Below are 12,696 nucleotides of genomic sequence, written 5' to 3'. Positions count from 1 at the left end.
ATTTTTAATATTAGCTTATAAAAAGATCTAAAAATATAAAAAAATTAATTTTAAATAAAACAAAAATTTTAAATTTTTAGGAAACATGATTTTAACCGCGTTCTTAATTTTTATTTTTTAAAATTATTTTTGATATTAACACATCAAAATAATTTAAAAATATAAAAATATATATTTTTAAAAAAATTTCTTTTCAAAATTTTTTTAAAATGCGATTTTAACGACGTTTCCTAACATTATTTTAATATTAAATTAGTTCCAAGAGATGTTTTTGAATTACGGTTGAACCGAGCATTTAAAAAATATTGAATTTTTTTTAATTTTAATTTTTTTATATATATATTTTTTAATTTTAATATTTTATATAAAAAGATTAAAAAAATAATATCAACAACACACTAGTAGACACTTATCATATGACACCAAAGGACAATAGGGCACCAACATCCCCACACAGAAACCGATAAAACAAGTGGCCAGTGGAAAATCCAAGACTTCCTCATGAAAATCAGGACAAAAAACTAAACGCTGTCGTGTTGTCCACGTCAGACCGTCGAATCAGCACCAATTTATCCTCGTGCCCTGTTAACCGGCCATTACCGGTCTCCTTTCTTACAGAAAAACCTTGGAGGTCCCCGTCCCTCTCTCTCTCTAGCTATAAAAATGAGCTCTTGCAGGCAAGCTCCTCTTTCTTTCTTTCAACTATATCTCTCTCCCCTACTCGTGTCTTCTCCTTTTCTTTCTCTCTTCACCGACCGTTTGCCGGCGAAATTGCCGTCGCCGGAGAGATTTTCCACCAGTCATTTTCTCATTGCGAAGGTTTTTCTCTTCTTCGAGTCATTCCTTCTTTCTTTGTTTGTCTCTTTTTCTGTGTAGATATTAAAGAGAAGCATTTCTTTGAAGGTCTTTAGATCTGGGTTTTTGTCTCTCAATTTTGTTGCTTTCTTTGTTGAAACTCTCAATTTTGACTCTTTTTTTGTTTACATTTTTACATGAAGTGGTCTTTTATTTTAAGATAGTAAAAGTCTTTGTCTTCCGTTATTTTGATATTTTGTGGATCTTGATCTACTGCTGTTGGTTTTCAAGTTTTCGTTTCTGGATTTTAATGGAAAATGTAATTGAAATTTAAGTGTAATGTATGTGTTTTGTGTAAAATTACAAAAAAGGTACTTTTGTTTTCCATTTTTTTTTATGCCTTGTAGCTTTCTGTATTGTTTAAATTGGTCTTTAATGGTTTCGTTTTTCGTTTTTTTTTTTTTAAAATCCTATGAGGTGAGACATAAGAGAACTGGTTAAGTTTTACAAGTCTCAAATTTCTTCTTCTCCCTCTTAGCCCATTCAATGTCTATAAAGCTAAAAAGGGATAAGTGTTAATTATTGGAGTATATTTAAATGGATAAGAGGTTTTAAATTTTTCTTATAAATAGAGTTTATAGCATGTTGCATTTTCTATTTTGAGCTTTCCAAGTTTTAATTTCTGGTTTTTACTTTCCTGTTGATGATATTTCTGTGTGATTGTTAAATAATATCTTCGTATGTTGGCTGTTGAATGTTTATGTTCTAAAGCTGGTGATTCTTGTTTTGCATTTGGTGATAGAAACAAAGCATTTTCTGTAGCAATCAAGTATTGAAAGAGAAAAACAAATGGATGCGACTAAAGAAACGGTGGGGCTTATGAATGGGAGCTCAGTGTGGTCAATATCCGAAATGGATGATATTGATTTCTCTCGCCTCTCTGACAAGCCAAAGTTGAACATAGAGAGGAAGAGATCATTTGATGAGAGGTCTCTTAGCGAGCTCTCGATCGGGCTTGCAAGAGGAATTGATAACTTTGAGACCACGAATTCACCTGGTGGAAGGTCCGGGTTTAACACGCCAGCCTCATCTGCTCGCAACTCGTTTGAGCCTCACCCAATGGTGGCTGATGCATGGGAGGCTCTACGGCGGTCTTTAGTTTTCTTCAGAGGCCAACCGGTTGGTACTATTGCCGCGTATGACCATGCCTCAGAGGAAGTCTTGAACTATGATCAGGTAATTCTTTTTTACCAAATGTGGAATTCTCTGTATGGTTTTGTTGGTTTTCTGTGTCATTAATGGAGCATCAGGCATTGGGATGTTTCTAATTGGTTTAATTTGTTTCTATGGTTAATATGTTATGATACTTGATAGATTGTCTTTATATGGTGTTACTGTATCTTGCTAATTTTATGCATCACAAAGAGAGGAGGCTCTATACTAAGCATTTAATAAGCTTAAATAAATGCTTTGAGCTGATGATGGTAATCCCATTAGGTGTTGGGAATCAATGATACTAAGGATGTCATTAAATTGTAAATTATGTTCAAAGTGAGGGAAATGGTCGACTTATATTTGCTCTGCATGTAAATTCATTAAACATATGAGCTGATAATGTTTGAAGAATGCCTTAGGTGGAAGTACAGAGTAAAGTAAGGCAGGAATTTGATCATGTGATAAATTGAAAACTAAATCCTCTGATAAGAGCCATTAGTTTTTGGCAAATGATGTATTGGAAATTTCATAAATCCCGTGCTTCTGACTTCTCCAAATAGAAGGCAGTTGCAATGTGATCGTATGCATTTGTCAGGGGTATGAATTTAGTATCATTTATATGATTTTCTTGAGGTCTTATGTCCAGGTTTTTGTACGAGACTTTGTACCCAGTGCCCTAGCTTTTCTGATGAATGGTGAGCCTGAAATAGTCAAGCAATTCCTTCTGAAGACACTACATCTCCAAGGATGGGAAAAGAGAATAGATCGATTCAAGCTTGGTGAAGGGGCAATGCCAGCCAGCTTTAAAGTTCTTCACGATCCTATTCGAAAAACAGACTCTCTGGTTGCAGATTTTGGTGAGAGCGCAATTGGAAGAGTTGCTCCAGTGGACTCTGGTTTTTGGTGGATCATTCTGCTCCGAGCATATACAAAGTCTACTGGAGATTTATCTCTAGCAGAAACTCCAGAGTGCCAGAAAGGAATGAGGCTCATATTGACGTTGTGCTTGTCAGAGGGGTTTGATACTTTCCCTACCCTTCTATGTGCCGATGGATGCTCTATGATTGATCGCAGAATGGTAAGTTTTCCTCATGTCTCTTTCTTCATCCCTTCCCATGTGTATGTATATGACTGTTGTTGTTAATTACTATTATGCAACACTAAATGCCTTTAGAGATCAACTGATTTAATTTCTTCTGAAAGAATGGTGAAGATTCCATTTAATTCATTCTCATAATTGTAGTCATTAGGCCAAGTTGGTTTGTTTATTAACAGAAAAATATTTTCCTTTTCCATTTGGAGTTCTCTTTTACTTCTCCTTTTAAGTTTTCCTTTTCCAACGTAAAATTGGAAAATGTATTCATATGTTGAGAACAAAAATGATTTTTTTATATTAGTGAACAAGGAAACATATTATCTAGACGGTTGAAAATAAGGTTGTATTTTATCTTCATTACCCTTTCTCAATAATGAAAGACAATTTAAGAAAAACAAGTTGGTCGCTAGAACTATAGGTCTCAGAACCAGAAAAAAAAAAAAAACAAGAAATACATCAAGATTACAACTGTTTTTTTTATAAAAAAAAGTCAGAACCATAATTTTTAATAGTCATCTTAATATTTTGTATTCGTGATAATCTTTTGTATTTGTGATAATCTAATTGTAGAATATTAATTTTATTTCATTTAAATTAAAAATTATCATGAAAAAGTTACATTATTAACTCAAAAATAATCTTTGTATTAGATCTATAATAAAAGGTAAATTTATTACACTAACTAAATATGAAAATGTAAAAACAAAATATTTTACATTGCTAAAAAGTGCTTATATATAAAAGAAAAAAATTGTATTGCTTGTCTTTTCTTCATTTGAAAAACAATGGAAAACTTGTAAAGAAAAGTTGCGGGGAACCTCTAAATATTCTTTCCAAACTCGGTATAAATTTAAAAAACTGAAAAACTAGTTTTTCAGTTTTCTAGACAGAGAAATATTGCATTTGAAAAAGAAGTTCCAGTTTTTCTGTTTTCTGAAACTTTCCAGAAAATTGGAGCATCACTCTGTTTTTGAACAATTACTTTACTTCTTGAAATAATCTTTTTTCTAACTAGCAAACTCCAACAAATAGTAGACATGAGACACATAATACATTGATGAAACTGGTAGCTGGGTGCACCACCTTTGTTTTAGCTATCAATTACTTGTTTCTATCCATCCCCTTTCTTTAAACAGGAGGGGAATTTTTGGGAGAATTGCAAACGATTAGTATAAAGGAGTTAAACATAACCTAAAATTAACTTACTGTTTATGATTTCATATGGAGCATGTGTGAAATTTAAACACCCTGTTACATACACTAAACCCTTTTGGCATTGGTTAAATGCTAATGGAGCGTACATAGCTTGTGTTGATTAAGCTCCTGCAGCCTAGGAAGTTCCCTAAAGTCTAAGTATCCTGTTTTGTTTAATGTGAAGTACTGCATGCAATCATGTAGAGCTGGATCTTTTTTTTTTTCCAGTTTGTATTATCTTGTAGCATGCTTATCATATCACAATTTTCAATTTCTTAGTAAAATAAAGTCATATGCAGTCCAGAAGCACTTTGAAATTAACTCTTTGTTTCCTTCCAGCTTTGCTTTAAGACAACGGGTGATGCCATCTTTCTGTATTCTCTTTATAGACAAATGCAGTCAAATAATCAAACATAGAGTAATATCAATAATGATTACAAAAAATAAAAGGAAGAAATTGTCATTCTATGTGAATGTGGGCTTAGTTTTTCTCATGAGCATTCACACTTTTCATCTGCTATTTCCATGGATTGACTACCATTCTGCTTGAATCAACCCCATCCAGTCACTGTGACAGCATGGTGCTTTGATATCTTCCTTGTAACAATAACTCGCATAGAGGCCAAATTATCATAATCTAGTTTCCGTTTCACCCTCAACCACTCATTTGCATGCACTCCTAAATTAAAATTCTTAGTATTGTATAATTTCTCTTGTAGGTTGTTCTGTTTTCCTCATAGGGTTTTGATAAGTTCAAGCTTGTTACATGTTCAAACTGCATTGATTTATTTGCAGGGCATCTATGGTTATCCTATTGAAATTCAAGCACTTTTTTTCATGGCATTGAGAAGCGCTTGCTCATTGTTGAAACATGACGAAGAAGGAAAAGAATGTATTGAGAGAATTGTGAAACGTTTGCATGCCTTGAGCTATCACATGCGGAGTTACTTCTGGCTTGACTTTCAACAACTGAATGACATATACAGATATAAGACTGAGGAGTACTCTCACACTGCTGTAAATAAGTTCAACGTTATTCCTGATTCAATCCCAGATTGGGTATTTGATTTCATGCCAACTCGTGGAGGCTACTTTATTGGCAATGTTAGTCCCGCGAGGATGGATTTTAGATGGTTTGCTTTAGGAAATTGCATTGCCATCCTGTCTTCTCTTGCAACTCATGAACAAGCAATGGCTATCATGGATCTCATTGAAGCTCGCTGGGAGGAGCTAGTGGGAGAAATGCCTCTAAAAATAGCTTATCCTGCAATAGAGAGTCATGAATGGCGAATTGTAACTGGTTGCGATCCCAAGAATACTAGATGGAGCTATCATAATGGAGGATCTTGGCCAGGTCTGTTCCTTGTTCTGTCTGTTTAATTGATTACTACTCTCTTTCATGACTAACGTATATCAATTAATAAATATGTCCTTCCATAAGGAGTCCTTCTGTCATACTTTTTTAGATTCATTGACTATATTTGGTTTTACAAGGCTGAATCTGAATCTGAAACCTTAATTGTATTTTAAATTTAGAAGCTAGTAAAGAGAGAGAACCAATCATATGGTCTAGGTTGTCTGGCTGGTTCTACAGTATGGCATTCAGTATCCCCTTTGCTTTTACTATTATTCAATTTAGTTATACCGAAGACTTTTTGCATTTATAGATATTGTGCTGGAAGTGGGAACTGGAAACTAATAAGATGCTGAGATAGTTTTACCCAGACTGTGATCTTCTTTCAGTGATCCTCAGATTGCACTAATTTATAGATCCATGAAGTCCTCAGCTTTTTGAATATTAATAACATGACCGAAGTGCATGCATAAATTGTAAATTATTGAGAAGCTCTGCCTGCATTATCATGCACTGGTAATTTTCTTATTCTTTCGCTTTTATCCCTGCAACATAGAGCAGTCTCCTGAATAATAATAACATTAATAAGATTTGAGCAGTGCCTAAGTATCAAGGATACTGAGATCATGCAAGTAGCCTGCATTGGTTGTGTTAGATAAATTTATATGTTCATAAGGGCATACAGTAAACAAATTTCCAATAGTAGGATGAGCTGCTCACTCATTCACTGTAATGATTTAGACACGAGTGTAATGGAGCTGAATTCAAGTTACTATAAATGGCACTGCCCAATCTATTTCCTTCCTCGTTTTCATGAGCTAAAAGCCTCCAATCTCTTTAAAAATTTTAGCAATGACACTTCCTTCAGTTTGTTATTTCTGTTTCTCTTAACTTAATTTTGAAAGTCTTTCTCACATAATATGCAGAGAATAAATAGTGTATATGTACATAACGTGTCCTTTTGTTTTGCACCATATTTTTTTTTTTCCTTTTCGTTTCAGTGCTTTTATGGTTGCTGACTGCTGCGTGCATCAAAACGGGACGACCCCAAATCGCAAGAAAAGCGATTGATCTTGCTGAGACCCGTCTACTGAAAGACAGCTGGCCGGAATATTATGATGGGAAACTTGGCAGATACATTGGTAAACAGGCAAGGAAATATCAGACATGGTCAATTGCTGGATACTTGGTGGCAAAGATGATGCTGGAGGACCCTTCACACTTGGGGATGATTTCTTTGGAAGAGGACAAGCAAATGAATCCTGTGCTCAAGAGATCATCTTCTTGGACTTGTTAAAGAGGGCCTTCAAGCGAAGGATATAAAAAGAAGAATAAGAAGAGGTAAAGACCACGGAAGGCAAGAAATGTGGGCTTTCATTACAGCACCATTCTTTGGCATTTTGCCCTTGTAGGTTTGATCAAACTTTCGGTTTTCTGTACAATAGTTTCTGCTAAGACCATGCCCTGCTTTTCTAATAAGCGATACATTCTGCTGTTTGTGTTGCAAACATTTTGAATGGCATATTGGAAGTGGCATAATTGATTTATATTAAGGACGTTTGACAATAAAAATGGAGCAAGATTTGTGTTGATTGTTAATCAAGGACTTTCCACTGCAAGACCCTGGAAAAAGTTACATGATATACAGACTTTTGAATTCAAATTTGATGCACCCTTGCTGTGCAAAACATCTCTGTTCATTTCAGTATAAACGTTAAACTCAGCAACAATTTCTTTTTTGGACAACATTTTGTAGTTATTGATCTGCATATGCTCAAGTATTTTATTCAGGATATGCAAGGGCTGCATGCATAAAAATGGTTATTAAACCACAGTGACCCTTCCTCCTCTTGCTATGGTTCCGATTGTTTTAAATTCAAAGAAATCTCGATGTCTTCCCATCAAAACAACAATAATCATAATGCTGATAGCAGTAACCAAGCATTTCTCCAGTCACATGGGAAAGAAAAAAAAAAACCTGCCAAATTTTCTGGTAGAGACAATTCGGGGACCATGGCTTTCTTTTGATAGTTTTCCGTCAAAAAGATTTACTGATTTTACTTGTGGTCGTAACACGACATGATGCAAAGGAAGAAAATGCCATACAAATCTTTGATGGACTACAAATGATAAAATCTTGAAAACCTCATGAGTGATGCTGGAGAACATGAAAACACGTTCACGAGCCAGTGTTGATGGGGATGAGTCCCATGTTTATGTTGTTTTGTTGTATCTTTTACGTCAAAATTATTACAGAGACACAAATTTATTTTATGTTTTTATTTTTGTCTTAGTTTTTTTATCATAGAACACTAAATTAAACACAACTTTGAAATTAGAATAAGATAATCGATTAATTCAATATGAATTCAACTTCCTCGTATTCCATAATTTTACTTAAGAAGTAAAGCTTCAGGTTCTTCTTGATGGACCCAATGTAGTCAGAGAATTTTGCTTGGATTCACCTGAATCGTATTCTTTTTTGCTCTCCTTTCATTTTATGCCTTCAAGTCCAATGATATTGGCTGGACTCGAGAGAAAAACTTGTGCCTTGTGCACGTGAAACATTCGCACAAGTCTTCATCAAGGATTCCAACCCCTCCTCTCCTCCACTATTTTGAGTCCATGGGAGAAAATAAAGAAATTCCCTGGCTGCCTATTGTGGCTGTAAATCAGCATCCAGCTTTTGCAATAAGAACTTTCAACACTAAATTGTTAGCATTACTAAGCTGGATACCTGTTGCAAAGCCTGCTTCCAATTCTTCCATATAAAACTTTGAGTCCAAAAGTTATACTGAGTTGGCATAAATTATACTAAAAGAACTAAGTGTTTCTATTACTAAAAGAGCTAAGTGTTACCACATGGAGTTGCAAAAACTGCAAGGGAGAGTGGAGTTGTTTTTTTATTGGGATGCATTTAGCATTAAAAAGATGATTTGAAAGAAAACGATCAGTGCAAATTTTGGTGGGGCATGGTGGGCTGCAGTCCCTAGGATGCAGACACCTGGCACTGGAGCTGCCATGTCCTGGACGCTAAGGCTAGATCCACGCACCTGACTGCAGACCTAGGCGAGCGGGTCTGCAGAACTGTGCACTGGGTACAAACCTGCACGCCTGGGTCTTTTCTTACCCGCGCCTGGGTTTGCAGACCTCCTCAAGGGTTGCAGACTCGTGTGGCTGGGTTTGCGGATCCTATAGAATATATATATATATATATAATAATAATAATAATTATTATTATTATTATTATTGTTATCGTTAATAATTTTTTTTTATTACTATCAAAACTTGTTCTAACTAAACTCGTGAGTCTTGTGACATAAAAGGTATCAAATCAATACGAACAAGTAGCAACACCGTTGAGGAAGCTTTACTCTCTTTTTTTTTTCATTACTTAGGCTTATAACAATAATTGAAGTCCATAGCCACACAGAAAGTCATCGAAGAAGGGTGTCGTCAATATTGTTGTGTATCGAAATGATTGGATTCAATGAATGACTTATTGACAAAGTTCTGAGCAACTATAAAAAATAGTTGAAAGGAAATATCAAAGAATTACTCGGTCAAAATAATAATAATTAAGTTATCGATAAAGTAAAAAAAATAATTTTATATTATTGTTTAACATTAACAAAAAAAATAAAATTATTGTACCTCTAGATCGATAGTATTTATTAGAACAGTGTAATAGTTTTATGTTGAAAAACATTTTCAAGTCATTTATCATTTTTAAATTGACCAAGATAAATCAATATTTTTTCATCTTGATTCCATAGTAAAATTACTATAATATCATTGGAAGAAAATTTTTTAAAAAATCAAGGGATATTTTTGTATTTTCACAAAGGCTTTTTTGCTATTAAAAATTAAGTTGAGGGGTAATTTGGTATTTGATCAAATATAAAAATAATAAACAATTATAATGCATAGTAAAACAATGAAAAATACCTTTTTTTTAAAAAAAAACCCAAGGTTAAGGGGAGTTTTCAGTTTTTTACCATTTTTTTTTTGTAATTAGAAAGCTAGCTTAGTGATACTTTTATATTTAAATAAATAATAAAAAAAGACATGTGCGTGTGACATGCTCGGGGATTCATGGGAGGCGCCTGCACCCTTCAGGCAGCGTGTGTGGCGCCTTCTAGTATCCAAAAATATCTTTCTATCATGTCATTAGAAACGTCATCACACCCTCTTTTTATTGGTTTGACAAGTGTCTCTAGTAGTGGTCCAGTTAATTTATTATCGGCAGACCTTTCCTTTTTTTCCCCTTGTTCTCTCTCTTCTCTTTAAAAAATTATAGCTTGACCTTTTGGATGTTGGTATTTCAACTTCAATTCTTATTTTTTTTATTTCTCAATTTTTGTTTTGAACATTTTATAAAAGTTTTATTTGTTTTTAATTTCATAATTGAATTTCAATTTACTAAATATTATATTCTTCATTCTGATTATTTAGATTTATATTTTTTATCTTCAATTTTATCATTCAATTCAAATTAATGATATTATGTTTCTCAATTTGGTCTTCATTATTTTGATTTTTATTTTTTTTCTTGATCTTTTTATAAAAGTTATTATTCTTTTCAATTTCACCATTTAATTACAACATTTTTTTTATAAGTTTGTCAATTTAAACCTCATTCTTTTTTTAATTTTTTTCCTTTAACTAAATTGATTTTTTTTTCCAAATTCTTTTAGTTGGACTTCAAGGTTTTTAATGATTCGGATCACGAGTTTGAAAAACTAACACGAGTTTTTTTATAGAAAAAAAGCTTTATAATTTCTTTTAATATTTTTATCGGGTTATTCCAATCACATGATTTAGGTACTAGATTTAACGAGATATCCCAAGTTAACTCAGTTTTAATTAATATGGTTATAAATTTATCATGACTAGTGTTAATTTTATGTCCTTTTTTTTTACTCCATTTCAAAACCTAAACATTATGTTTTACAAAATAATAATAATAATAATAATCTAGCACACGACAAAGTATAGTCACTGAGAAATTTCATGATTAATCACTATCTAGCACTAATTTAATTTTAATTAAAAAAGACAGTGGGGGTAATAGGAGTCAAACTCATGATTGGAAGGTGAAAAAACATGGGGTAAAAAACAACACGTGAACAAGAAGAAAACTTTTTCGCTTTTTCTCTCTTGTTGTTGCTTTCCCTGTCCTTTTTTCCCTTTTCTACATGCTCTACGCCATGTCCGAAGAATCTCCTCGGGCTTGATTGTGTGACGGGATAAACGAAAACACAAGAGAAGATGATATATATATCGACCATGCATGTTTCCTACAGTGCAAAAGTTTGTAAATTAGCAAATCACACAGAGATATTTTCATAAATCTTGATTTAATTAATTGTTTCCATGTATTTCTGGACAAAATGATTCAGAAACTATTCACATGAATCATGAACTCCCTGTTGGCTGGGAATTCAAGAGGTAGTAGGCGCAGTGGAGAAGTCGATATCAAGAATCCTAACATGGAGTAACCAACAAAGTAAAGAGTGATATTCATGCATGGTAAATCTGCTGTATATAGCCTGCACTCAACTGTCAAACATCATATCCTTTTTCGAAAGATTATAAATGCCTACTAGTTGATTTCTTGCCCATTTCAAGAGAGACAACACATGCTCAGAAGTCAGAAGTAGAAAAAATAGAAACTCTCTAGTCTCTAGCTAACAATGGAGTAAAAAGGGCACAGCATCTATACATATAAATGCCAAATCTTTATTCGATACATGATAACAGACAGCATGCACGAGGATAACATTACGTAGGATTGAATTAAATTGTTGGTTTCTCTTCCTAGTTTCTTACATTAATCATGACAAATCAGGTTATAGGGAGGTAAAATTAAGTCGGGTTGCTTGAACAAGCCCCTCAAACAAACAGAAGTCATGCATGACTAGAATCCCTAGCCAGCAACATGGGCAGTAGACAAATTTGCTCCTTGAGATTAGCTAGCAATTTCTTTTTAATTATTATATACCTAAAATGCAAGTTGGACAAACTAACATGGTTGGAACTGAGTCATTTCAAAACAATGTCATATCAATAATTTTTTTATATAAAAAACGTTAAATCAACTATTTCTTATATAATTTTTTATGTCAAACTAGGTTTTGATTGGATCAACTAAGTCATGAGTACACTTACTAGGTCAATTGATTCTCATCGACCAAATTCTCGCTTGGTTTACTTTGTAAGCTGGTCCACGCCGGAGCATGGGTCGGTAGGTCACCATGTTGAACATTATTGAAAAGTTTTCAAAGATAGAGTGCATGCAACTAAGAGCCTTTTTTTTTGTTCTAGAAGTGTTTATGAAAAAAGAAATTTAATTTTTTTTCTTTTCAAATTAATATTTTTTTGTGTTTTCAAATTATTTTGATGTGCTGGTGTTAAAAATAATTTTTTTTTTAAATGTTATTTCGATGTATTTCTAAGTAAAAAATACTTTGAAAAGCAACCACTACCACAAATACCAAACAGGCTCTAAGTAGTTTGACCTAATCGAGAACCGAATGAGAGCATGTATTGTCTTAAACTTTCCGGGTCAATGATGAGTATGCATAAAAACCCTGTAAGTATGCATAAAAACCCTGTCTCAACCCACCCGACGGAGTGCTATCTCTATCGACCAGACCATGGTTGTTTATCTATAGCCCATGGTCACGTGGAGTTTATTATTATCCATAATTTCCGACATTTTCTAAACTTGTTCACGTGGAGTTTATTATTATCAAACCAAAAACTAGCCCACGTAAGATCAGGCTGGCCCAATTTGTCTCCTGTCCTTTCGCGATTGTAAGTTACTGTCTCCAATTGGCTCTGCCTGCTTGCAAACATAAATAAATACGTTTTTGAAAAATCAATTTCTTAAAAAATAATTGTTTCTCAATTTCTTAAGAATATCCAATTTTTTCAGTGTGCATTGAAAAATAATTTTGTTGAAGAGAAATTTACTCCGTGTCAATCACGCATCACTTCTATATATATAATTAGCAATAGTAAGCGAATAGAGTGTGTG

The 12,696-nt window shown here is 33.5% G+C and overlaps 1 protein-coding gene across 2 annotated transcripts; it reads left to right on the top strand.

The window, feature by feature from the left end:
• The first annotated feature begins 653 nt into the window (after positions 1-653).
• LOC7467415 (probable alkaline/neutral invertase D) lies at positions 654-7,253 on the top strand. 2 transcript variants are annotated; one of them, XM_002325947.4, is made up of 5 exons: positions 654-677; positions 1,598-2,031; positions 2,657-3,088; positions 5,096-5,654; positions 6,656-7,253. In XM_002325947.4, exons 2-5 carry the CDS (start codon positions 1,645-1,647, stop codon positions 6,949-6,951), a joined length of 1,674 nt encoding a protein of 557 aa, XP_002325983.1. In that variant the 5' UTR covers positions 654-677; positions 1,598-1,644; the 3' UTR covers positions 6,952-7,253. The 2 variants fall into 2 exon arrangements, with proteins under 2 accessions (XP_002325983.1, XP_024447407.1); XM_024591639.2 differs by having other exon boundaries at positions 669-819.
• Positions 7,254-12,696: the final 5,443 nt, after the last annotated feature.

This window comes from Populus trichocarpa, chromosome 19 (assembly GCF_000002775.5).
Source record: "Populus trichocarpa isolate Nisqually-1 chromosome 19, P.trichocarpa_v4.1, whole genome shotgun sequence".
Classification (NCBI taxonomy): domain Eukaryota; kingdom Viridiplantae; phylum Streptophyta; class Magnoliopsida; order Malpighiales; family Salicaceae; genus Populus; species Populus trichocarpa.
Note: the sequence above shows the minus strand (reverse complement) of the source record. Positions and strands in the feature narration are given on the sequence as shown.